The sequence below is a fragment of the Echinops telfairi genome, unplaced genomic scaffold, assembly GCF_000313985.2.
Source record: "Echinops telfairi isolate 266 unplaced genomic scaffold, ASM31398v2 ScPeMD7_7424;HRSCAF=8462, whole genome shotgun sequence".
Taxonomy (NCBI): domain Eukaryota; kingdom Metazoa; phylum Chordata; class Mammalia; order Afrosoricida; family Tenrecidae; genus Echinops; species Echinops telfairi.
In genome coordinates this window covers 94,182,919-94,210,166 of record NW_022111324.1, presented here as the reverse complement: position 1 = coordinate 94,210,166, position 27,248 = coordinate 94,182,919, and the positions used below count along the sequence as shown (strand labels likewise).

General features: G+C 47.3%; 1 protein-coding gene across 2 annotated transcripts in view; it reads left to right on the top strand.

Annotated features, from left to right (window-relative positions):
- Positions 1 to 27,248, top strand: part of NEDD9 (neural precursor cell expressed, developmentally down-regulated 9) — a 143,224-nt gene that overhangs the window by 77,022 nt on the left and 38,954 nt on the right. The window contains exon 1 of one of the 2 annotated variants that reach the window (XM_004712192.3): positions 8,512 to 8,637. The exons of the other annotated variant lie outside the window; for it this stretch is intronic. Coding sequence (XP_004712249.2) covers positions 8,626 to 8,637 — 12 coding nt within the window. The 5' untranslated portion in view covers positions 8,512 to 8,625. Of the gene's footprint in view, positions 1 to 8,511; positions 8,638 to 27,248 lie in introns of those variants that run through there. 2 annotated transcript variants of the gene reach the window in all.

Genomic DNA, 27,248 nt, shown 5'->3' with positions numbered 1-27,248 from the left:
TTTTCCTAGTGACCGGAACTGAGAAAGATATTTTGAAAATAGAGATTTTTGAGATGATAAAATCGAAAGCTGGGGAAATACAAAGCGGATGGCCTACCTCTTCTAGCGGCAGACAGGCACGGGCTTGATTTTTCTCACAACGCCCATCCCCTCCTAAGACCAGAGCTGCAAGAGTGGTTGGAGAATGGATCATCAGAACCACGGCCCCATCCAGCAGCCAATAAGCACATAAGAAAGGTTCACGTTCATGATCAGTAGGAAAACAACCCTGGGATACCACCTCACGCCAACACGTTTAGCAAAATCCATTGAAGCTAAAAAGAATGGATGTGGAGAGATTGGACAGCTCGTACGTTGCTGGTGGGCCTGTGGAATTCCACAGCAACTATGGAAATCAGTGTGGCATGTCCTTAAACAAATGCGAATGCAAGTACCTTATGATCCAGCAATTTCTCTAAGCAAATCAAGAACACAGCACAGACATGTGCACACCTATGTTTATTGCAGCAATTTCCATACTAGCAAAAACATGGATGCAACCAAAAAACTCCAATTATAGAGGGGTGGATAAATGAACTCGGGTCCATTCATACAATGGAGTACTGGGCATCAAGAAAAACAATGAGAATTCTCTTAAACACGCACGAGAACATTATGTTGAGCAAAGTCAGTCAATCTTATGAAGATTTAATGAAATCATTATTATAGGGAAACACTAAGAAAAGGCCAATGGTACACCAAAAGATAGGATTTTGAAGACTATAGGAGGTCAGGGAAGGGCCGATGGGGGACAGGAAGCTATAGAGGGAGGGAGGGATGATGGGAAGGGAAAAAAGAGAAAAAAAACCCACATTTATAGGTGGTGTTAACGGGAGGCTATTATTGATGGCACTTGTAGAGATGGACTGTGCGGCTGTACAGAATATGCTGCTTTAAAAACCAAAATTAAATAAGTAAATACCAACACGAGGGAAGGCTCACAGCCTTCAACACTCTCAGGATTCCTTCCCCCTCGGATCTAAGTATTGGCTGGAGTGGCTAAAAAAGAGTGGAAACATAACATTGAAGTGGACTTGGAGTCTTTAGTGACATTTAAGTTCCTTTCAAACATATGCGGGGTGGGGGGGCAGGGGGGAGAAGAAAGGAAGAAAGAATGAGAGAGAGAAGTACCGCAGCCACTGAAATTCAAGAAACCCCGCAACATTGCTTGTCTACATCAGCAAGTCTAACATCACCATGGTACCGCCTACACCACGTCAGCCAAAAACACACCCACTGCCATTGTGCCGATTGCAAATCATAAGGACCCTCCAGGACGAAGCAGAACTGGCCCTTTGGGTTTCCAAGATTGCAAATCTTTACTGGAGCAAACCTATCACCTGTGGAGCAACTGATGAGTTTGAACCGCCAACCTGACAGTTAGCAGCCCAATGTGTCGCCATGATGCTACCAGGGCTAGATAAAGCATTGTCTATTTCACGTCTTCAATTCCACAGCCCCTGAGTGGTGTTTGCACTCTGCTAACCTAAAGGTTGGCAGTTCAAACCCATCATGCAAACACCGTCCTGGCAAACTGCTCCTGTCAGATTAAATCCAAAACGATCCTGTGGAGGTCAGCTCCACACGGCAACCCGTGGGCCTGCAATAAGTTAGCCTCGACTCAGTGGCAATTAACAACAACACACGCCGAGGCCTGCGCGCATGCTCACGAGCACAGCCCTCTCACTTAGGCTTCTTATAAACAAGGGAGCTGCTCTTCATTCCGCAGCATCAGTGGGCAGAAAGGAATGCGCCTGTGGATACGGCCACAGTAGATGCTGGCTTCTCCACCACCACCCAGCCTCGGGCCCCAAATGACATTCCTCCTGTAGACAAAATAAGAGGCCGAGAGTGGGAGCACTCTATTTGCTTTTTGAAATGAATGAGGCTCTTCAGAATCGGGTTCAGCAGCCGGTGTGTGCTGTGTCCACACAGCGCATTCTTCCCGCCCTGCACCGCACCCGCTCCGGGCAGGTCCTGCACGACTGGGGTCCCTTCTGCACTCTCATTAGCACCAGCTGGCGGCGGCCTGGGCTAGCCAGAGGATGGCAGGGGACAGGGCTGGTGGGTATTGGCCAGAATGCAGATGATGAAGGCAGTAGGGGACACACAGGCTCCCTTTGAGGATGGGGTCACTCGGGCCCTTGGGGGGAAGGAAGTGGGGAGAGGGACAAGAATGCATCTCGAGACCCTAAAGAAGTTGTATGCTCTGGAGGGCACCCAGGTGGCACTGTGAGTCCATCGCTGAGCAGGTATTTTTAAATTAGGTGGTTCAAAGCCCCCAGCCACTCTGAGCGGGAAGATGAGGCTATCTGCTCCCTTAGTAGAGAACTACAATCTAAACAGTGTTGTTTTGAGTTGCACTCGACTACAGGAAAGTAGGTTTGGCTTGGGGGGGGGGGGGATCAGGGAGTTATTCTGTTGTTGTTGTCTTTCCAAGAAAGTGGATATTTGTTGTTTAAAACACTCCCCTCCTCAGCCTGCCGCAACCTACCACACCTCACCTCACCTCATCTCACCTGCCCCTTTTGCCCCATCGCTGTGCTGGAAGCCGGATGGGAGGTTGACTTTAAGCAGCCAGTGAGCCCGGAGAATAGCAATGCTCAGGAGTAGGTTGGGAAGAGAACACGCAGCCCCAGGAGGGAACTGTAAGGCACTGCATCCATAAGCCAGCTCTGCTTATACCACACTAGACAGTAGCCAAGTTAGGCCTGGAGAGCTCACTGCACAATTGCCTCCTTCCTCCTATCATCCCGTCATGTTGCATCCCACCATATTACATCATGTAGAAAGTAGTAGTAGGTCCACAAGGAGAAGTCAGGAAGATTCATCAAGTTAAGGAAGCTCTCAAGGGAACACAAAGGGTTAGCAAGAAGGAAGCGTGGTGCCCTTGCCCCTCCCAAAGTCATTCCGACCAGGTACCCACAGGATGCTGTTGGCCCAGGCAGAAGGGGACTCAGTCAAGTCCTGGAATCCCTGCTGATTTGGTCTTGGCAGCTCACTTAGAACTTTGTGGAAATCCACAGTCTACCATTTCTCCCCGCAGAAGACAGTTCGGGTTGTTTCAGGTAACAAGTTGTTTATTTGGACAAACCGATGCATGGGACAACAGAATCCTTCTTGGCAAGTGACAGCACAGGAAAACTTTTGTCAGACCCACTTCAGTTTTGCCATTAAACTCCTTTTATTCCCCTGCCTTTCAACCCTTTGCCCAGCTGGTTACAAAGAAATAGCAAAAGGGTAGAAAGCGTAACCTTATCACATCTATAAAATTCCCTTAGCCAAACTCCCAGCCACAGAGTCAATTCTGACTCATAGCAACCTATAGGACAAGGTAGAACTGCTCCTGTAGGTTTCTGACACCGTGACTTTTTATGAGAGTAGAAAGCCTCCTCTTTCTCCCGTGGAGTCCCTGGTGGTTTCAAACTGCTAACCTTGCCGTTAGCAGCCCAATGCATAAGCACTATGGCACCTTTATTAAGTGTTTCTTATTTTTCTTAAACTGTCACTACTAAGTTAACGTTTCTAAGTCCTCTGGGGCAAGCAAGTATTAACTGTAAAAATTGAGCACACATCACTGGATTTAAGTCTGTGGCAGTCCAAGGGATTATTAACACACTCAGTTACAAACCAAAAAGTTGATGATTCAAGTCTATCCAGAGACATCTCAGAAGAAAAGCTGGGTGGTCAATTCCAAATTAAAAAAACCTGCCAATGAAAGCCCTCGGGAACACAACACTCCTCTGACATACATGCCCACACTCAAAGGCAACTAACTGCTTGAGTGATTCGATATGTAATTCAATGCATTACTTTTTTCAGTTTGCAAGAGGCTGCTGCCGTGAGGTGCCATCATGTCGGTTGCAACACACAGCAACCGACACAGAAGGACAGACCCCCAAATCCAGCCATCCGCACCTTCATTGTTATGTTTGAGCCCATCGTTCAGCTGCTGTGTCACTCCATCTCCTGGCTCCTCTTCTTCTTTTCACGGACCTTCTACTTTACCAAGCAGGACGTCTGCTTTCAAGGACTGTTCTTCTTTCTCCTGTTAACATGTCTAAAACATACGAGATTTGTTTGTTCTACTGGCAGCCCAAGGTGCCGTCATTACTCTTTACCAACACCACAATTCACAGATTCCACTTCGGTCTTGCTTATCCAATGTGCATCTTTCACATGTATTTGAAAATGCCCTACCGTGGGTCAAGTGCACGCCAATCCTCAGAGTGACATTTTTGTTCTTCAACCCTTTAAGTAGGTCTTGTGCAGTAGATTTACCAAATGCAATATGTCATTGATGTCATGAGTGCGGCTTCCATGATGACTGGCTATCGATCCAAGTAAGATCAAATCGTTGACAACTTCAACCTTTCCTCCACTTACCATGATGGGATCTATTGGTCCAGAGGTCCGGGTTTTGAGTTGCAGTTGCCATGGAAGGCCGCAGTCTTTGATCGTCATCAGCAAGTGATTCACTTGTTTTCAGCAGTTGAGGTTGTGTCCTCTGAACATCCCAGCTTCCTTCCAATCCTGATGCCACAATCTTCTTCATATAATCCAGCTTCTCTAGTTATCTGCACAGCATCTAGCTTGAATAAATGTGGCAGGACGATACAATCCTGATACCGTCTTTCCTGATGGTTAAACCTTATTCTGTTGGAATAACTGCACCTTGTTCCATGTATAGGTTCTGCATGAGCATAATCAAGTGTTCTGAAATTCCCATTCTTCTCAAGGCTATCCATAGTTTGGTTTGAGCCACACAGTCAAATGCCTTTGCATAGTCAATAGAACGCAAGTCAGCATCTTTCTAGTATTCTCTGCTTTCAACCAAAATCCATGATGTCAGCAATGATATCCCTTGTTCCACATCTTCTTCTGAATCTGGCTTGAATTTATGACAGCTCCCTATTGATGTACTGTTGCAACTGTTGTTGATTGATCCTCGGCAAAATTTTAATTGTATGTGACATTAATAATTGGTCCTATAATTTCCATACTCTGTTGAATCATCTTTCTTTGATAATGGACACAAATGTGGGTCTCTTCCAGTCAGTTGGCCAATCAGCTCTCTTCCAAATTTTTTAATATAACAGGTGAGTGCTTTCAGTGTTTCATCAGTTAGTTGAATAGATGTTTCAATTCCTGGAGCCCTGTTTTTTGCTAATGCTTTTAGTTCAACTTGGATTTCTTCCATCAGTACCATTGGTTCTTAATCCTATGTTACCTCTTGAAATGGTTGAATGCTAGCTAACCAATTTTTTTTGGTAAAATGACTCTGTATTCTCTCCATCTTCTTTTGATGCTCCTTGCATCATTCAACATTTTGCCCATAGAATCTTTCAAGATTGAAACTCCAAGCTTCAATTTTCTCTTCAGTTCTTTCAGTTTAAGATATGTTGAACAGGTTCATCCTATTTAGTATCCTAACTCCAGGTATTTTCACCTTATAATACTTTACTTTGTCTTCTCAGTTCTGTTACTTCATTTCTTCCATTAGATTTAGCCAATTCTGACATCCTCTTTGATTCTTTTCTTTCCTGTCTTTTAAAAGACATTTTGCTCAATTCTTGTATCATGATCTTGATGTCATCCCATTGCTCATCAGGCCTTCTTTTATTAGTGTTCAATTAGTCAAGTCCATTACTGAGATGGTCTTGAAATTCAGATGGGATATACTCAAGGTCTTGTTCGATTCTTGTGGACTTGTTTTAATATTCTTCAACTTCAACCTGAATTTACATATGAGCAATTAATGGTTCCCAGCCTTGTTTTGGCTGATGATATTGAGCTTTTCCACATGATATTGAGCTTCCCACACATGTAGTCAATTTAATTCCTGGGTATTCACTCTGGCGAAGTCACTGCTTATTGTTGAAAAATAGTATTTGCAATGAAGAAGTTATTGGTCCTGGAAAATTGTTTTGTGTGATATCTAGTTTTATTTCCATCACCAAGGCCATATTTTCCAATTACTGTTCCTTCCTCTTTTATTCCAAATTTCACATTCCAATCGCCAATCATTATCAGTGCATCTTTCTTTTATATGTTTGATCAATTTCAGATGATGGAAGTTGGTCGAATTATTCAATTCTTTTTATTACTAACTTTAGAGATTGGTGGGTACATTTGGCTAAGAGTTGTTTTAACTGGATCTCCCAGTATATGTATAAATATTATCCTATCACAGGCAACACTGTACTTTAAGCTAGATCTTGAGACATCCTTTTTGATGTTAAAGGTGACACAAATTCTCTAGATTGTGTGATTCCTGGTATAATAAAACATGTGGTTGTCAGGTTCAAAATGGCTAATACCAGTCCATTTCATCCTAGTAGTGTCTGGGATGGTGATCTTTAGGCATGCCATTTTATTTTTGACAACTTCCAGTTTTTGTAGATTGATACTTCGTTCTACATTCTGATTATTACTGGATGGGTTACAGCTGTTTCTTCTCGTTTTAAGTCATGCCTCGTCAGCAAACGAAGGTCCCCAAAGCTTTACTCCAACACACTCTGCTGAGGCAGTGGTGGCTCAGCGGCAGAGCTCTCTCCAAAAGCTTCCCTCGTTGTGATCAACTCTACTTTGAAAAGGCGGCTCTTGCGCAGTTTTACTTTGAGCGCCTTCCAATCTGACGGACTCATCTTCTGGCATGCTATCTGATAATGCTCTGCTGCTATTCATAACGTTTGGGGGGGGGGCTAATCCCTCCAAAGTGGACAGCCTACTCCTTCTTCATAAACTATTCTTCGTCTAGAAGCTCCACTGAAACCCATCCTCCTTGGGTGACCCAGAAATACCAGTGACATAGCTTTCGGCATCACAGCAGCACAAAAGCCACCACAGTATGATACGCTGACAGACGAGTGGTGGAGTCCACAAAATAAAAGACCGTCACTGAGTGTTACAGGAGTCCTGCAAAATGATGCGGAAGATGCTCGCGACACAATATGCTACAAGTCTCAACTGGCTAAGAGCAAGACAAGTGGTGCAGCGGCCACTAGCCGCCCAGGAAGCAAGGCCCCAAGGCATGTGTCAACACCATCAGGGCTGGGCTGGCCGTGTCCCGGAAACCAGTGTCACGTTTGTCTGTGACCTCAACCAAAGCCCTATATCTGGTAGCCACTCGTTCTCCTCTTGTCCTCTTTCTTTCTTTTTTGTTTAAATGGTAAAAGCAGAGTTTTAATCCACCGGGGATTTGGGGTGTGGGGTGGAGGACTGATAGTACTCTAACTCCATCAGGAAGAGTAAGGACTGATTTTACCATCCAAATCATGTAGTAGTTTAAAATCCCGGAGCGCCATTGACTGGCTTCACCAAGGCGCAATCCCGAGGCCAGTGAGAAGAAATGTCCTGCTAGCCCTTCTGTCCGTTTGAAGACTTCCTAACGCTATAGAAATCACCAAACTGAGCCTAATGGTCTCTGCTTCGCTGGAGAGACAGGGCTTTTAAACCAGGCTCATCTCACAGTGGGCCTTTTTTTGTTCCCTGGATAATAAGTGTTGATGGGTTAATGGGTCATCTTCAGGAGAGAGGTCAGCAGGGAAGGAGAAGGAACAACCTCCCCGCCCCCCCCCCCCCCCAAACTGCAGTGTTCAAAGCTGGAGCTAGAAAGACCCCGCCATCAAAGCAGGCAGCCTGCAGTGGGCAGCGGTGATGTATAGTGCATGCACCGGCCCGCCGCCCGAGAGGTCACAGCGAACCTTTATCCTGGGCCAGCCGGTCGTGGTCCCCGAGAGTGTGTGACCCTGCGCTCTTGCGAGGCCCTCGTGAGAACCGGCCGGGGACGCAGTGGTGAGCGCCTCCGCACTGAGGGAGGATTGTGTTCCCACTGGCTGCCGATTGACGGTGGAGGCACTTTGAACAGTGGCAAGAACAAAAACAGCAAACAGCCACCCAAAAGAGAGAGAGATAGCAGCAGGGGTGGCTCGTCAAAAGGGGGCCGCAGACAGAAAGCCTTTTGTTCCCGGAGCTCGCGAGGTGCCTGGCTTGGAAACGGATGGGTTCCGAAGGAGTTGCTAGGGCACAGGAAGCAGGACCGGCAGGCTGGTTTGTGAAGCGTTTGCTTTAAAATGTAGGTTCGTCTTAGAAGGAATGCATTCTCTTTTCCTGGATTTTTTGAGTTTTTTTTGTGATTGTTGTCGCTGCTGCTGCTTTTTCCCTTTCCTTTTCACAGAGTGGAGGGGGTGGTTACGTTTGGGGAAGGTTCTCCCCTTTCGTTATTTTCCGACTCTTTTCACAACCTAAAGAGGCATCATGGCATTACAAGTACTTTGTCAGGAGTTTTCAGAAAGTTAAGCGGTGGGCGGGGCACCAACATTACCTTGCCCCACCAGCCAATGGCGGGGCGGTATGCAAATGAGCCCGGACTCTGGCAGCCCGGGTCAAAACAGTGAGCTCAGACGCGCTGGCGATTGAATTGTGTGCGCGCGGCTGGGCTGCGGCGGCGGCCGGACGAGCCAGCCTGCAGCCAGGGACCCGACGCGTTTTCGCTTCATTTCGCCCTCAATGGAGGGACGGACAGTCCCATCCTTACTGCTGTCCAATTAGTTTAGGAAAACGGCTCAACGCACCACCGCCGAAATGAAGTATAAGGTAAGAAAGGTTAACCTTTTACGCGTTAGGCGGTGCTTGCTTACCCGTGTTGGTGTTTGTTGTGCTTGTCTCTGTCTCTGTCTCTCGCTCTGTCTCTCTCTGCCTTTCTGTCTCTCGGTCTCACTGCGGCGGCACTGCCCCCGAAGGGGCCCTTTCTGTGCGTCGGAGAGTACTGAAAAGATTGCAAGTCACTTTGGTTGGCGTGGAAGCAGGCAGGAGGACGTCTAGTCCCCAAGCCCCAGGGCTCATGCTCTCGGCAAGTTTCCGGAGGGAGCAGCACGCAGTGAGGGCGCAGCGGAGGCGGCCCTGGCTCAGCGCTCGCCCGCCCGCTCGCCCGGCGCGGCCGCCGCCGCCCTGCAGCCCGGGGAAAAGCCGTCCCAGGGCGCAGCCTCTTAGACGGCCGCGCGGACTTTTGCCCTCCGTCTTCTCTCGTCTGGGGAGCACTTTACTGTTTGGGGGGGAGTGGGGGGGCGGGGAAACCTCAGGTACCACCTTGTATGTAGCGGATGGAGAATGTTTCCCTCCTGTAGTGGATGTGAGTGCGGGAACAAATGAGTACCAGCCACTTGTAAAAATTCTGAACTGGTGTTTGAATGGACTGAGGGTATATGCGCATTTTGTGGCTTAAACTTGTAGGATGTCATAAGACTTTGATAGCATCCTCCCCACACCCCCAATGAGTTTTGTTCATTGTGTGTTTATTCTTGGCGGTAGGGTCAAACTTTGCTAGGCATATCCATTTTGCTCCAAGTAGCCCCATCAAACCAGACAAGCGACTTGCTGGGATGCAATTACTTTGTATGGAAGCAGACACTAGTGAATTGGGTGTGATTTACGCCCCACCCCCTCCAGTTATATGTGTGTTTATTCTTGGCGGTAGGGTCAAACTTTGCTAGGCATATCCATTTTGCTCCAAGTAGCCCCATCAAACCAGACAAGCGACTTGCTGGGATGCAGTTACTTTGTATGGAAGCAGACACTAGTGAATTGGGTGTGATTTACGCCCCACCCCCTCCAGTTGATGAATACTTCTTGAATAGACATACTTTGAGCAAACATTTATCATTAAAACCTGATGTGGGCACCGTGCCTATAGTTCGGTATTAACAGTTGGTATGACCTCTTGGGTCTTCAAGATGGTGCTAGCTGGGGGCTTTTCTTCTGGATTGGCACACTTGAGGCCCTGCATTCTTCATGCGAGGCTGTACATCCTCAGTTCTAGCTAATCGCCCCTGGTTAGCATCAGTGATAAGTCACTTATTCAAAACCGATATAGCTCAGTGCCCAGAGTTATGAGCAAGGCATGAGTTATGGGTCTCCGTGGAGCGATTACAATGGTCCCAAGTGCTATCGTCACCAGTTTTCAAGGATCTGCCTCAGTCTGGGAGATCGGAGACTGGATGATCCTAAAAGATTGTGAGATTTGACTTTACAGTGCAACCAGAAACACAACCTCCCCAGCCAGAGAGATGTGATTCTTGGTGTCCTTTATCCTTTCTTCCACAGGTCCCTTGTGTAAAACAGTGAGGGACCAGATAAGACTTTGCCTCGGCTGCTTTTTTGTTTTGTTTTTTAACTCTTCATCTGTTGCTGAATGCCTTCATTTTTTTAATATATGAACTGGCAAACAGAAAATAGGCTCATGCATTTATGCATGGGAGGCAAGAGTGGCTGAAAGTCCCCTTGAAGGCTACAAAATAGCAAGCGAAGGAAGGTGACAGTGTTACAAAGTCTAAAGTCACATTAATTCACTGACTTCATCCTGTTTAGCTTTACTGTCAGGCAACGAAAACATCATGGCAGCTGGCCGTGCAAATCACAACTGGCATTCATGGAGAAAACCCATCAGGTTTTATCAGTGTTTTTTAAAAAAAAGATAATGCAATTTCATGATTTTTTTAGCACCTACCAGATCAAGGAGGAGCTCTGGTGGTGTAGTGATTATGAGTTGGGTTGCAATCTGAATTGTCGACAGTTCGAAACCACCCACAGCTCCTTGGTGGAAAGACTGGGCTTTTCTACTCCCCTAAACAGTTAGAGCCCCAGAAACCCACAGGGGGGCCACTATGCGTCAGCACTGACTCCAAGGCAGTGAGTGTTGGCTTCAGGAGCCTTACACCCGCAAACTAACAGGAGCCTGCGCTGGCTGTGGAATGAACCATCAGCTGGAGCAATGGGCCCCTCCTTTCCCTCTTAGTTCTTAAGGGATAACTTTGTTTCCCCGAGACTGTCATCTTAAGTAGAGGAGAAGATCCAGAGGGAGTGGAGGGACGAGAGCACTAACAGAGATTTACCTGGACAATAGAATGATTGTCCCAGTAAATTCTACAAGGTGGGCATTATTATGATGCTAATTTTCAAATGTGAAAGTCAGTCATGGCAAGAGAAACTAAGTAATGCATCCAGTGCCACACAGCTAATAACTGGTGGGATCAGGACTTGGGCGGCCTGACTTTAGAACATGAGACCTGGGGTATACTTCCTCCAGGAAATTTAACGTTTTATTTCATCCCGAGCATTCCCACAAAATAGATCTTAATGTTTTCAGGCAGTAATCCCACAGAGCAAAGTGAAGTCTACCTTTGGCAGTTATTTGTTTAATTTGAGCCACATAGGTAGTAAAACCAGATTGTAAATTCCTGGAGTCGGGCATTGCCTTTTAAACACGATGGTGCTCTGTACACTATAAATTTAGCCCAGTCAGAATTTTAAATATTCATTGAGAGATTTATTATTCAGGCCCATTGGATTTTTTCTTTAAACCAGATTATCTGGTTTGGCTGCTTGAGATCCTAACTAGAGAACATCCCGATCTCCTCTCATTTTGCACTGAATATACACAGCTTCGGGCCAACCAGTTATGTGTTTACAACAATCTGTAGAACTGGAATGCAAGCTATTACTTTGGGTTAATTTCATTATTTCACTTGTTTATTTTGGTAAGCACCAAACTAGTCTATTTTTATTTCACGGAGGGATTTTTTATTTGTTCATGTAAATGCTGTGGCCATGGGCCTATGCACTGATATTCCATTTCTTTTTGGTGTTCAGACTATGGTTATGTGCTAGGTAACTGTGGTGCCTTCCTCGATGACAGTGTTCTATAAGCTTTTCTGAAAATACAGAGCCTGTTCTGAGTGGGGGATGGGGACTGGTGACCCCAGGAAGGCTCCGCCTCCGGAGGGTGTGGAGGTGGATGGTTGCTGCTGTTTTTCTGGAAGGTGATTGAAGGTGTGCAGCTGTGTTTGAGCAGAGGCCCGAGGCTCCGCCTGCCCAGTCCTAGCAGTGGGGAGAGGATGGGAGGAGGGAGACTTTGTCGGCGCTTAGCCCCAGCAGTCCTTTGAGGCTTGGCCAAATTTCTGCACCCTTACGTGCCTACTGTTCCACTGATAAATTATCCGTTTAGCCTATCATAGAATAAATTAATCTTAAGCTTCTTGACTGAAGAAAACGGATAGATGGCATTCACGAGACAGGTAAGAAAGCTACTGTGACAACTCTTGATCTCTGCATCTGTGGTTGCATGGGGACAGAGGAAGGTGGATGAGGGACCAAGAAAATGTGTGCTATAAAAACCTTGTGAGAACGTTGTAAATATTTTCCTTTCCTCAGGCTAGCTTTGCGGGAGAAACTGAAGGCAGGTCCTTGTATTGATGTAGTCATTTATGATTGATATAATTGCCTGATTCTGAGAAAGCCTTAGTTGTCTCGTGCTGCTGGCACAGAAATAACCCCCAAGTGGACGTCTGTGATGGACAGAAGTTTATTCTCACCGTATTGGGAGCCTGTGAGTCCGAATTCAGGGTGCCAGCTCCCAGCTTTCACTCAGTCACGCTGCAGAAAGGGCCTGGCTTTGGTAAGCATCTGGGGGCCGTGCCTTCCTTGGAGATCTCTCTGTGTGTCTTGGCATCAATGTTCTCCTGGGTCTAGGAAGTTCTTGCTGCGAAGACCAGGGCCCCAAAGATGCGCTCCACTGCTGCCTCTTTCGGGGTGCTAAAGAGGTGATTCCTTCTCTGCTCCTGCTTCTCTCCCTTTTATCTCTTGTAAGATAAAGATGATACAGACCACACGCCTGGCAAACTCCCCTTATACTCTATCAAAGCAGTGACCTAAGTAAGAGTGATTCATCCTGCCCTTACAACTGGGTGGCTGATCACATTAGGTCACGTCGTGTGTGGGGAGGAGTCAGGGGGAGTGATTACCTCATCACATAGCTGCTAAACCCTGACAATCATCACCCAACAAATTTGACCCATATTGGGTGGAGTGGGGTGGGGGCGGCAGGGAGAATGACACCATTCAGTCCATAAAGAAATATACCGGTTTTCAAATCTTCTTTCGCCTCTGAATTATTAATAGCACCTAATTCCAATTGGAGACACATACTTGGCTCCTTGAAAATTTTTGCCTGGAAAAAAAATACTGAAAATGCCCAAAGATGCTTGAGAAAAGATTTATCTCTTCAGATTTTTCTACTGAAAATGCCCAAAGATGCTTGAGAAAAGATTTATCTCTTCAGATTTTTCTATCTACTTTTAGCAAACTCATTTTCAAAGGTAAATGGCTTACCTACCTAGAGGGAGCTGGAAGCTTTGATGAGAGAAAGCACCAGAGTTAGCATGTGGCATAGTGTGTAACCTTCCAAGGATTCCTTTCGCGCCCTTTCATCGCCCGAATACACATCAGCCCTCTTTTCCGAAAGTACCGGTGGCTTGCTGTCTGCCCCACACACAGCCTTCTGAGAAACAACCTTCCGCTCTAATACTGTGGTAGTTAGCATGGGTGGACCTCTACCAAATCGCTTTCTTGAGAATGAAATAGTTGTTCAAGGAAAAAAAGGGAAAAAAGTCCCCCAAGGTTTCCACTCCTGCCTTAACAGATTCTAGATCCTACTTTCCAGTCAAGGGTGTGTCTCCTGGCTCTTAGTAGATACTCAACAGGTGCTGAACGTCATGTTGAGTTGCATACACTACCGAGAAACACCCCCCCCCAAATTTACCACACCAAATCCATTGCTTTTGAGCCACTTCCAACTCAGGGGGGGCTCCCCGTGTATCAGAACCGAACTCCCCTCCAGAGGGTTCTCAGTGGCGGCCAGCTGAAGGAAGCAGATTACCAGGCTTTCCTCCGAAAGCTGCACTTGGTGGCCTAGAATTGCCGACGTTGTGGTTGGTAGCCCAGCACAAATCCTGCGTGTCAGTGTACGTGTGCAAATAGCCAAAAAGGCAGAGCGGCTTTCTACCCTGCAGCATAGGAGAAAGAACCGGGGGGTGTTTCCAATCTCAGTCTGGTTACTTTCTAACCCCTCCCAGTGTCCATTTCCTCAGTGACAAAACGGAAGTGATAATATCTGTCTGCCCCCCAGAGTGGTGAGCATAGAAGATCTAACGGCATCTGTTTCTGACACAGAAGAGGCACTTAATAAAGGGCAGCTACTGCACGAGGCATTACAAGATAGATTCGCATATATGTGCATATGATACATATTTAGAGCGAGAGATACTGAAGCGTTGTGCACCTAAACTTCGTACCACGTACCATTCACTAGAATTGCTTACCCTTAATAAAAATATTAGTGATCCCCCAAGCGAACCGATGACAAAAGTCAGTGCTGAAATAATACAAGAGGGTTACAGGAGAAATTCATGGTAAACTGCGGTCTCTATCTCATTTTAGCCCATTGGAATGACGCAAATATAAAGTAAGAGGTCTAAATGGTTATCTATTTGTAGATCCCGTTAGGGTGAGGAAGAAACTTAAGCAAACTGGTTTGAAATGCTTGCCCTGGAAACGGTGGCATTGCTACATGGTAACATATAGACTTACTTACCAGGCTTCCTTGCCAAGACACACACAACAGGTCACTGGAAAGAAATACTGTATTTCCAGCTTAAGGCGCCAGAGAAAAACTGCCTGTTTCCTAGGTGATGGGTGATTACAAGGAGGCTAGGCACAGAAAAGAACTCCCTCACCCCCCGAAAAAGAACCCTGTTTATAATTTGTTAACAAACCCCACCAGCACCACCAGCAGTGTATTTACTTTGAGCATTCCAGCAACCTCCCTGTGCTAATTCTGACTGGCAAATGAGGACTGCGCACGTTAGCTGCAAAAGACTATCTTCCTGAAGAACCTTCACTTGAAGATAAGTGCAGTGACCTTCCCCACTGCCCATTGGAAAGGCTGCCTCTGTGGGCAGGTAGTTTAGTAGACAATGTGGTCTCCGTGAGGTGAGGCTTAGCCTTTGAGGACCATGCAGCCCTCAGTCCAGTGACAGTGAGTGGTGACGGGGACGGTGACGGTGGGTTTTCATGGTTGAGGTAGAGAGTGAGACGGCTGGCCACGGACATATTAAATGTATCAGGGGAATGTTCCCAAACACACAGTCTTGGGCCCCACCTCACCTTCGAGTTGAGGCCGATTCATAGTGACCCCATAAGACAGGATAGAACTGCCCTTTCGGGTTTCTGGGACAACATTTTTATGGGAATAGAAAGTTTCATCTTTTTCCCGCGGAGCGGCTGGTGGCTTTGACCTGCTGACCTTGCGGTTAGCAACCCAAGGTTTACCCCACTACGCCACCAGGGCACCACAGACTACTAAATCACATTTAGTTCTTAAAAATAAAATTAAATTAAAGCTACTCCTATTAGTGATAGAATAATTTGGGAAAGGTTAGTGAGAGTATTTTGTGAAACTTGCAGAATTTAATCTATGTCACAGAACTAACTGTACATGTAAACATTGTTTTCACACACCCCCTCCCCAAGTTAAAAAAAAAGATTAGCTAGTCCCACATGACCGCTCCAGCTCTCTCCCCAATAACCCAGCCATTAATGATGTTGAAGTTGGTCGTGCATTTTTCTTATTTAAAGTGTGCTTCTTATGATTTGGAAGAATTGTTTTTCGTTGCACATCTCTTTGGTGTGTATGATGCAAATGGGAATTTCTCCTGATAGTTCCAGCATGTTGAGGTAATAGTTAAAAGATGTTACCAAAAATATTCCCCAGTGGAATATTCATATTTCTGCTCCCCCACAACAAAAACTGATCAGTCATGGATAGGTAAACGTGCAGATACTGCAAATACAAACAACATGGCTGATTGTTCCGTGAGCATTTCGTTTAAATTCTCGTTTCCTTTTTTTCTGTATTTATTTATTGCTTAGAATTGCTGGTGAAACGCAATAGAAAGTTATAGTGCCCCAAACCACATCTGTTATGAATTGAATGTGCTACCCCCCAAATATGTGCTGTAAATCCGAACCTCCACGCCTGTGGTTATAATCTCATTTGGGCATGCCTTGCCTTTGTTATGTTAATGAGGCAGGGTTAGTGTAAGGGAGTAGTATTTTGAGCCACTCTTTTGAAATATAAAAGAGATGAAATGCAAGCTCAAACAACCAAATTCACTGCTGTCCAGACAGGCTGACTCATAAGGACCCTCCAGGACAGGATAGAACTGCCCCTGTGGGTTTCTACGATTGTAACTCTTTATGGGAGTAGAAAGCCCTGTCTTCCTCCCAAAGAGCAGCTGGTGCTTTAGAACTGCTGGCTTTGCAGTCAACGGCCCCGCTCAGAACCACTATGCCAGCAGAGCTCCAAAATACCAGCTAGCAAGTGAAACAAAACTCACGGACATCAAGTGAATAGTGACTCTATAGGCCCGGGTAGAACTGCCCTGGTGAGTTCTGGAGGCTGTAAATTCTTCTTGGAGCAGAAAACCCCCTCTGTCTCCCATGGAAGGGCTGGTTGGTGGGGACGAACTCCTGAGCTTGAGTCACTGTGCCTCTAGGGTCCCTAAGCTAGCAAGCAGAGAAGACCAGATAGAGACACCGAGTCACCTGGGACCAGGAGTAAGAGCTCAGGAAAAGTAAGGACCTGCTCCAGAACGGACAGAAGTCGTTCCCTAGAGCTAGCATCCTAAAGGCAGACCTCTAGGCTCCTAAGCTGTGGAAGAATGAATTTCTGTTGGTCAAAGCCACCCCCTTGGGGTCCTTCTGTTACAGTAGCACAGGAGCGCTAAGACAACATCTAAAATTGGGATTTGAAGCAGACCTTCTTTTTACTTGTTAAAGTATTATCTATTTAGACAGTATGATGCGTCCTTAGTATTTTTCCTAATTTCTTTTGGCTCTCTGGGGAAGCCTACATGATCTCCCGGTAATCGTTATTTTTCTGGTATGTATTCCGTTTGCTTCCTTCAATTTATTCTCTGCTGCAAAGCAGACCCAAGAGCAAGGAGATGTACTGGCATGCTAGCCTCTATTTTTAGTTTTCTAAATGCGAGTGTGTGCCTATGGTAGCACAGAGTTAAGCACTGGCATGCTTTTGGATCGTGATGCTGATGAGGGATATTGAATGTGGAGGAACAGAACACAAGGGCGTCTGTCCTGGAAGCGCAGCTAGCATGCCCCTTAGAAGCAGGGACGGGGAGACTGTCTCACCTACTTCGGACATGTCATCAGGAGGGACCGGTCCCTGGAGAAAGACATCATGGTTGGTAACGTAGAGAGTCGGTGAAAAAGAGGAAGACCTTCAAGGGGATGGACTGACAGAGTGGGGACCACAGTGGGCTCAAAGAGAGGAACGATTGTGAGGATATCAAAGGACGGGCCGGTGTTTGGGTCTTCCGTCCATAGGGTCACCATGACTCAGAACGGACCTGACAGCACCTGACATTCATCAAAAGGTTGCATGGGGGCCCACTCTGAGACTGGGCTGGAGGAAGAGCCAGCAGCATTGGAGCTAAGAACACCCACAGGAATGCGGTGCTACCCGGTGACATGGGGTCATCATGAGTCAGGAAAACAAAATGTACACAGATGACACCCACCCACAGCGGGAGCCCTGGTGGTTTTGTGTGTTAGGTGGTGGGCTGCTAATCACAAGGTCCTGTATTCAAACCCACCAGCTGCTCTTTGTGAGAAAGGTGAGGCTGTCTGCTCCCTTAAAGCTTTATCATCCGGGACATCCTATATAGTTTTGCTTTGGGTTGGAATTGATTTGATGACAGTGGGTTTGGTTTTTGGGGGGACGGAAAGGGGTGTATAGTCTGTGTGTAAACGTGTTTTACAAGCCCCAAAGCGAATATTTTGGACAGGACATTATCTAAAGGCATTTTCAAAATGGATGTAGGCAAAACCTTTTATATAGTAATCAATAAGATATTCACGTAGCAATAATAAGGTGCCCTTTCTTTGAAATGAAGGAGAGCCCATTTTGAAATGTGGGGATTTATTGGGCTACCTGAGAGAGCTCAGCAACTGCAGGGCTGGGGGGGTGTTTGCATTGTTCTCCTTTGAAACCTGGCAGGTTATCCTAGGCCTCCTGGCCCCTGCAGCATCTTCGTGCAGCCTGCTGCCTCCCTTATTAAGACCTTAATTACAGACATGGCTTACTTCATTGCTGGAGGGAAAGAATTTCGTTTCTCTTGAACTGTGTCTGTGTTTTTGGTGTGGCAGGTGTAATCATGGTGAGATCATTCCTGGTTTGTTTTCTTTTCCTGGAGGATTTTTTTTTCCCTTTGAGGGAGAGGAATACAGTTCTTAAGACACAATTTCGTGAGCTCATCATAGTGCTGTCATAGCTATACTTTGATTTTATAGACCTGGCTTCTGAAGAAATCAGACTGTTGCATATATGTAATTTCATAATCCTCATAATAGTCTCATAAAGCAGAACATGGCCGTTGCCCGCATGTTTCGGATGGGTAAACAGAGGCGCAACAGCCCGGCGTTTGAGTGGCATTAGTTTTACCATGTAGAGACCTGACACTGTTGTTGTGCGGGCCAGGCCGTTGAGTAGCTTACAATCCTAGATGCTCTCTGTCCGACAGAAGGCAACGCTCCCGAGCCCTGTGCCATCCTCTCTCGGCGGCATGCTTCAGGCATCATGTCCATCCTCATTGTGTGTCTCCCGCATTCACCATTCCTCTCGCCAAGTTTTCTCAGCCTTGGCACTGTTGACATGTGGGGGCTGTATAGTTATTTGTCGGGGGACCCTGGGCATGGCCGAATGTTTAACAGCATCCCTTGGCCTTTTCCCAGCCTTCATAACAATCTTCTGCTTTAAAGAATATATTAATAAATTCCCTTCCTCATTTGCAGGTAACAGAAACACCAGACTATAACTGCACACCACAATTTTATCACGATTGTGGTGGATCTTTTAAGTAACCAGGCCTCACCAAAAAGGGACTTCCTCTTGATATGCTTTGCCCCAATTCTTTCAAGTGACTACCGCAAAATACGAAGAAACGTGTGGTCTCAGGTCACGTGTCAAACCATCAGTCTGTTCCTAAGGCAACCTTCTTTCTCTTGAGTTTTCTTCGGGTTTCCGTGTCTGCACTGAATACTGACTGGCGCAGGCATTTAGGACAGGGCCTAAATGAGAGCTGTGTTATTCTCACCAGCTGGCCGCGAACCGCACATGTGAGAGCTTGTCTGTGCACCTATTTGCAGAGCAGTTTCCTCGGGAGGCTTGCTTCTGCTCCAGGTGCTTTTTGTCCATCTTTTCCTCCTTGTCCGGCCGTGAGGCTGCCTCCCGCTGAAGGCTCTTCCATTGGGCCAGGCTGCAGCTGCAGGGCTGACAGCCCCTGGCTACATGCACGCCCACAACCAATGGAATGGATCCAATTGCTAAACTCTTGGAGGACTTCACACATCAAATGGGATCATAGAAATCGGCTTCCAAACCTAGGTCAGGTGACATCTGTAAGAGGTCTGTCCAACTAGAGCTGGTCCCCGAAGTACATCAGCTCAGTTCTGGGTGGGAGACAGAGGAGAGCTGCCGGGATGTGTAGTCGGTATTGGTGTGGATGGATTTAGACAGAACTTCACACCTTGACCTGTATGTACCTCAGTACAGGAAGGTAAGATGCACAAATGTAAAAATAGCTAAACCTTCTCTTCTTTCGAATGCTTTATTAGATGTTGTAATTGGTGACTTTTGACCTTTGGGGAAGTGATTTATTTTTCAAATATACCATAATGTTGTGGGCTTGGAATCTCCCACTCCCTTATAATTTAATTCTCATTCCTCTCCCCCAAGCACCTATACGTTAGAGGGATTTGTCTAGACAAGCAGATAGACGTGATCCAGTGCCAACACTGTATCCTTGGCTGGACTCCAGGGGGCTTTTATTGTTAATAAAACCTATCTTTTGAGTGAGTGGGTGTCAGGCCTTCGTCATTATATGGCGCCTGCCAGATTTATCTAGGGACAGAACTCTGAAAAGAGTTTGTGCCTGCCTCCTGTTTTTGATCCTGTGCCAATATGCTGTACTTCAGTCTATCAGAAGCCGGCAACCTGGGACAAACGCTTATAAATTCCAAGGCTTAAGAGCAGGAGGGTTCAACCCTGAGAGGGAGAAGCTTCCCAGGAAGGGCATTGTGTTCCCTGGAAGCAATCCGAGACAGAGAGGAGAACCAGATGCGAGTCCAGGCTTTGCCCCCAGGGGAATAGGTGACTTGGACAAGACACAATACAGCTCGGGCTGGAAACCCAAGAGGTTAAGTCAGACGGATCTCTAGGCTCCCTTCTAACCGTCTGGTCTAGTTGACAATGGTCAAGATTGGGTTAACTTCCAGTGCTCATAGCCCTGGAACCCGCCTCACCTGGAGCCACAGAAACATGAACTGTGCCACCCACCAATCCCCTTGCTGTCCAAGATCCACATCATCTCCAGATCCGCATCATGGCGATGGTGGAAGACAGAATTGAACTGCTTCCTTGAGTTTCTCAAGCCTTAAATCTTTCTCCCTAGAAGCAGCCACATCTTTCTCCCTGGAAGCAGCCGAGGGGTGGTTTGAACTGCCAACCTTGTGATTTGCAGCCCAATGATTAATCTGCACCACCAGGGATTTGTTTCTGCTCTTCAAGACGTATGTGTTATTTCTGGTCATATGAAGAAAAAAGGTGCTTTTTCTCAAGTATTGTCAGCAGTCAAATTTATCCTGGCCCAGGACACCCTGGTGGTGTAGTGGTTACACATTGGGCCGCTAACCACCAGGTCAAGCAGTTCGAAACCACCAGCCCCTTTAAGGAAGAAAGATGGGGCTTTCTACTGCCATAAAGCGTTCTTTAGAGAAGAGATGTCTTTCTCTCACAGGTGGTGGTGGGCTTTGACTGATGACCTCTTGGGTTAGTATCTGAGAGTTCAGCCAGTGCCCCACAATGCTGCTTCAAGGGAGAATGAAACCCACTCCCCTCGAGTTGATTCCAACAACTGTAGGGCAGAAGAGAATTGTTTATTCTCCCATGGAGCCGCTGTGAGGTTTGAACTACCAACCTGTGGGTTAGCAGCCCAAATGCTTAACCCACTTGGCCACCAAGATTCCTTTCAGTGGCAAACCCTTGTTGTTAGGTTGCTTCGGGTTGGTTCCAGCTCATGGCGAGCTCTTGCATAGCAGAACAAAACCCTGCCAGTCCTGCACCATCCTCACAGTGGTTCTGTTTGCGCCTCTGTGGCAGCACCGTGCCACTCCATCTCCTGGGAGGTTTTCCGTGTTTCACTGGCCTTCAGCATGGCCAGTCACGGCGTCCTTCTGCGGGGACTGGTCTCCCCTGACTATACGTGTGTCCGAACTGTGCTGCCCTGGGTTTCGGTGGCTGATTTGTGGGGAGGCAGACCACCAGGCTTTTCTTAGGTGCCTCTGGTTGCACTAAAAGTACCAGCCTTCGTTTAACAGCTGAGTGCTTAACTGTTTGTACTACCTGGGAACTCCACAAGGAGCCCAGGTGGTAGGGGAATGCTTTAGCATCTCACACCTATGCTTTGCTTATCCTGTTATCAGATCTAGAAGGAGAGGAAATTTGTTCTGAGATCCAAATATCCTAATCTGTAACAAAATCTTCACCAGCTCTCAAGAAACAGGGTCACTTTGGCTTATGAGCCACAGAAGTAATGCTGGGCTCAAAACAATCCCTCATCAACGAAGAATAAGCAAGCACCCCCACCCCGATCAGTTTCAGCCAAGCATTGGTCAGGTCTGTATAGGGAACGATAACAGTAGTGAATTTATCAGCTTTGGATAATCGACCACTTTAGATCCAAAGGGCAGCATTTACCCAAGGACAAAGTTCAGAAGGGTTCAAAAAGCAAGAGGAACGGTAACTGGAAAACACCAAGAGGAAGTTAGATAAGTGTCCTTACATTGTGGGAATCCCAGTCGGTGACATGAAACAAAATGTGTATGAGCTGTGTGAAAAACCGATCTGGTCCTTAAACCTTCACCCAATCAATTCACAATGGAAAGTTATTTTTAATAAAAGAATAAGCAAGTATGGAAAGAACAGCAAGATTCCTAAACCCGGGAGCCCTGTAGTGGCACACACAGGAACCCCCTAGGTCAGTCACTGAGTGGCACGTCGCCATCGTTCACCAGGGACGAGGAACCCGGTCTTTCAGGTGGATGAGCTGCTGCCATGTTTGAGAATCACTTTATGGGGAAGGACCATTGTGGAGCAAAGCATGACCCACTCAGGCATATTTGAAAGAGAATGCTACAGCTAAAGATCACTAGGCTGAACAATCCAAGAAACATGAGGACTTAGAGCCAAACGGACGACACGGAACGGGAAGATTCAGTGAGGGCCTGAAATATGACTGTCAACATTGCAACAACCATAGATAAAAATTAATAGTCATTAGTTAAAATGCCTCCAGGTGTCAGAAGGGAGAAAGAGGAGGCTTTTTCTACTCGTGTAAAGATTTACAGTCTCCGAAACCCATCAGGTAGTTCTGCCCTGCCCTGTAGGGTCGCCCGGAGCCCGAGTGACTTGGTGGAATGGTTGGGAGGTGGAAGAAGGCATCTTCGGCAGAAAGAGCTGGAGAGTCCTCTGCCACGGCCAGAAGTGTGAGTACAGATTGACGGGTCTACGGCTGACCATGATCCCGACGTTGCTGCTCCTCACTGTGCAGCTGCTTCCAGCCATCTAATGAAAATGTGTTAGGAAGCAATCAATAGACAGGATTTAGGGGAAAACTGAGATGGTCCATGAGGGGGCTTCAGAAAGGGTGTGGGAAAACGGAATGAAAAGATTATGACATTTTCCCCACCAAGTTTCTGAAGCCCCCTCATTTGTCTCCTAGAGGTTGTCGGGCTGTCAGTTGTAGCCCGGTCATTTGGGCTGCCACGTTCACAGTCCAAATGTACCAGTTGCTCCTGGGTAAAAAGGTGAGACTCTCTGGTTTCGTAAAGATGGATAGCCTCAGAAATCTTAATATAAGATTTCTGTGAGTCGGAATCAACTCAAGGAAGGGGTGTGTGTGGCGTGCGGGATGTATTGGATCCCCCAGCTGTCAGGAGACGTGACGGAGTGAGTGGTGGGTTGCTGAGGATGGAGTTGTTGGGCTGCTAGCTTCAAAGTTGGTGGCTCAAAGCCACCAGCCACTGGTCGTAAGAAGGATGAGGCTGGCTGTTCCTGTAAAGGTTTACAGCCTCAGAAACCCCAAGGAACACTTATCTTCTGCGCTCTCTGGTCACTATGAGTCGGAATGCATCTGTACTTGAAATCCTAGCTCAAGATCCAACTCTTAAGAAACCCAGTGTTTCAGATCAGCGATAAAAGAGCCCAGATTTAAGTCAATATTACAAGAACTGAAATCCAGACACCTGTAAATGTGTTACTACCTTTTGGGAAAGCTGAATCACACACACACACACACACACACACACACGACCCCATGGGTTTTAAAGTAGAAAAGGGTTTTCAGAGCCTGATTTTTCTCAGCCTGCATGTGGCACAGAGGTTTTTCACTGAGCTGCTAACGAAAGGTCAGTAGTTCAAAACCACCTGCCCCGCCACAGGAGAAAAATGAGGCTTTTTAACTTCCATAAACAGTTACAGTGTCAGAAACTCTCAAGGGCATTCTACTGTGTGTCCTGTAGGGTCTCTATGAATTAAATTAGACTCAGTGGCAGTGAGGTTGGGCCCTAATTCCAAAGGTGGTGGTGGGAGGACGTGAAACAGCCAACGTGGGTTTCCAACAGCCCTCAGACCGAAGCTGATTTTGTCGGCAGGCACAAAAGCACACGCACCTTTTGATTGCTTCCTCAGTGTGTCCTAAAACTGACCTGGATGATGTTCATCCCTCTGCCACTCCCTATAGGAATGATTTCTGTGTGTGTGTGTGTGTGTGTGTGTGTGTGTGTTGTGGTTTAGAGCTTAAATTCTGAGCACTAGGTTCAGGGAAGGCTAGGGTTACAGTGGAACCTGGAAATCCATTTTCCTGCAGCCTCCGTTGAGTTCTTTCCAACCACTGGCCAGCGACGTAGAAAGCTTTGCTCTCGGGCAGCGTGTGTTCGCTGTGGACGGGAAGACAGTCTCGTCCTCCGGAGCTTGCCTGGCTGTGCCCTGGACAGAGCGTGGCGTGCTAGGGTCACGTGATTATGAGTCCTACCCCTCCCACCAGGATGGCTGGAGAGCCCCGGACCAATCCTGTAGCGTCTCAAATTTGCTTTAGTGGCCTCGTACCGGTCCTGGCCCTGGTCCTATTCTGTAGCCCCTCCAGTGTCTCTGAGGAGTTGCTCTGCTGAAACTCCTGGTTTCATGACCAACCTCCCGAGTGTGTGGCAGTTTAGCCACGTGGCTATGGATCTTTGGGGCGCCGTTCTGACCTGTCTGCCAAAGGCTCTCCGTGGCAGTGAGAGCCCAAAAGGCCTTTGCAGGGGCCCCACATAGATTAAGCCTCCAATCCTGCCCTCAGACCGAATACCTTGGAAAATCGATGACCTCCCCCTTCTCCAGCCTAGGCGTTTGCCTAGGTGCGTCCTCGGTGGAGATGGTCTTTCTGGAGACAGGATAGGGGTCACATGGTCACGAGTCATGCCCTATGCGACATGCCCTGGTGGCTTTGGTCAGAAGGCCGTAGGCCAGACTTGTAAGCTCTTCTCTCTAATAGCAGGTCTCTCTGAGTCCACGTCAACTCCACGCCCGTGAGCTCGGTTGGGGTTTGGTCCTTCTCCTGCTTCCGTTTCCATGTCCGCAGCCCCTCCGTCCCTGTGATGCACTGCTCTGCCACCCATCATGAATTTGTCATGTGTCCTGTGCCCCGTGCTCTGTTTAAGTCGCATCTTGACTCGAATCCTCCGATGTCATTCTGACCTCCTGCTAATGGCCTCCCCCCTCCAGAGGGTGTGTCGGTGTCTTTGTGTTGGGCTTTGTGTTCCCTACGACGTCATAAACCTTCTTAAATGGTATTTGAGATTGGGGTCTCTTTTGTGCCTAAAACAGGCCTCAGCCCGATGGTTTCCCTCATCCAGGTGGTTCATTTTGACCTGGGCCCATTTGAGATTTACTAAAGAGGTCTCTATAAATTATATTTGGATCTGGCCGTCCATTCCCCCTTCACAGTGCATGTGCCTGAGTGTAAGTGTGTGCGCTCACCAGAGTCCACAGCTACCGTGGGGATTGGGGTGGGGGTTGGTGCTGGACGGTTCAGTTGCTAAGCCGCTGAGGCAGCCCCAAGGCCTTGGCAGGAGCCCCAGCCGGATAAATATAGAATGAAGCCGAAATAATCAGAGGAAGCCAGGCCATTGATGATGCTATCAGCTTTACTGCAGTGACATACCAGCCATTGTGCCTCATTGCTCTTCAAAGAGCAACCTGCATGGTCATGGAAAGTACGAGTCAGGCTGCTGCTCTGTGTTTGGAAAAGCACAGTGTCTCCCTGGCAATAGAAGTCGTAGGCTGTCTTGACGTTTATTCACAGTGGAAAATCAAAGGCGGGTGGAGTGGAGTGGGGGTGTTGTCATGTGACCCAGAAGTCTCTGTACCCATAGTGCTGGCTGGTGTACAGCCTCCTCTTCCCAGGGCTCAGGCATTGCTAGGCATTTACCCGCCCCCATGACAATGTGTTTCAATGGATTTGTTGGTCACTAGGAGGAAGGAAAGGCTCTTAAAGAAGGCATTGTATTTAATCTCCCAGGGGTGGTGAGTTCCTCTTGGCTTCCTGTTTGCTCCTTGACTGAATGTGGAGTTCAGGCTCCCCATCTACGTCATTATCCGGTTTGACTAGGGAAGGGCAGCTACTTTCCGATAGTCTCAGGCTGTGAGGCCCAATGACTTGGACACACCATTGATCTTTTGGGTCATTTCATTTGTCTTCCCCATTTTCATCTGAAAACTTTTTTTTAACCCAATGCCTCACTCAAGTCTAGAGAACACAATGTTGACTTCTCTACAGAGAACCAGGAAATCAGAGTCCGGGTTCCATTTCAGTCTCGCAAATATTTAACGAGTGGGTGCTACGTTTCAGACACTGTGAGCTACAGTTCTGAAACTGCCAAATGAGTAAGACCAGGTACCTGCCCTGAGAGAGCTCACAGTCTGGGTGGGGAACTGTAAGTCACACCGTAAGGAATGCCAGGGAGACCTGGCAGGGGGACTAATCAAACAGTCTTGAGAAAATCGTTGTGGTTGTCTCAAAGATGGATTTTGAGGTGGGAAGAGGTTGCATGCAGGAAAACCAGTCGGCATGTAATTGTGCAGACAGTCCCAGGTTACGAGCAAGACCAAGTTCCCGGGTGTGTCTTTAAGTCTACTCTGCAGTAAGTCAGAACAGGTACTTGTGGTTCTGATTCAGTGGAAGAAGACAAGCCCTGGTGGGTGGTGCTCGCCATGAGGTCCAAAGTTCAAACCCGCAGCCTCAGGAGAAAGATGAGACTCTGTCCCTGAAGAGATGGACAGTCTCAGAAACCCTCCGTGAGGTTTCTGTGGATGGGAAGAGACGCGATGACTGTGGGTTGGGTTGGGTTTCCTTGTGGAAGAAAGGAGGCCTGGTGGCATGGCACGTGAAGCATCCGGCTGTGAGTGTTCAGGCTGGTGGCGCCCCCAAGGGGGGTAAAAAGAGCCTGGCTGTTCCCGTAAAGATTGACAGTCTCAGAAAAACAATGGAGCAACTCTACTATGTCCTATAGCGTCACTACAGTGGAAGAAAAACTAGAAGCTTTCCCATGATTTAAAAGCTGCACGTGCAGCAAATGAAGTCGGTTGTGATCAAGAATGTACTGCCGTTGGAATTGTTGGTTCAGTCATTTAAGGTTACATATCATTAAAGGGCAATACACATCTGTAAGTCAGACATCCATCACCCGAGAACTTACTGCACTCCAGGAAACAGTCACTGAGTGGTCCCACCCTCTGCCATCGAGTCCGTGCTGACCCATAGCGACCATGTAGGGCAGGGCAGAGCAGAACTGCCCCATAGGGTTTCCACAGCTGCGCATCTCCAGGAGCAGACAGCCCGCCTTTCTCCCCAGGAGCAACTGGTGGGTCTGAACCGCTGACATCGGGGTTAATAGCCACCAAGGCTTACCTCACTGTACCACCAAGGGTCCTTCTAAGAGTAGCAGTGAGGTAAAAATCAGAATACAACTAGAACTTTCTAAGAGTATGAAGAAGAGTTTTGACATACTTCTGAAACACCTAACTTGGGCAGCCCGGTGCCGCTGTTAAGCAAGACAGCGGATGCAAATGGGAGAGGTCTTGTACTTGCCTCATTTCCAGGGAAGATGTCCACTACCGAGAGTCAGGACACCGTCAGCTCTGACGCAGGCTGCCGTGGGTGTCGGAGTGGAACTGTGCAGCATGGGGAGTTCAGTGGATG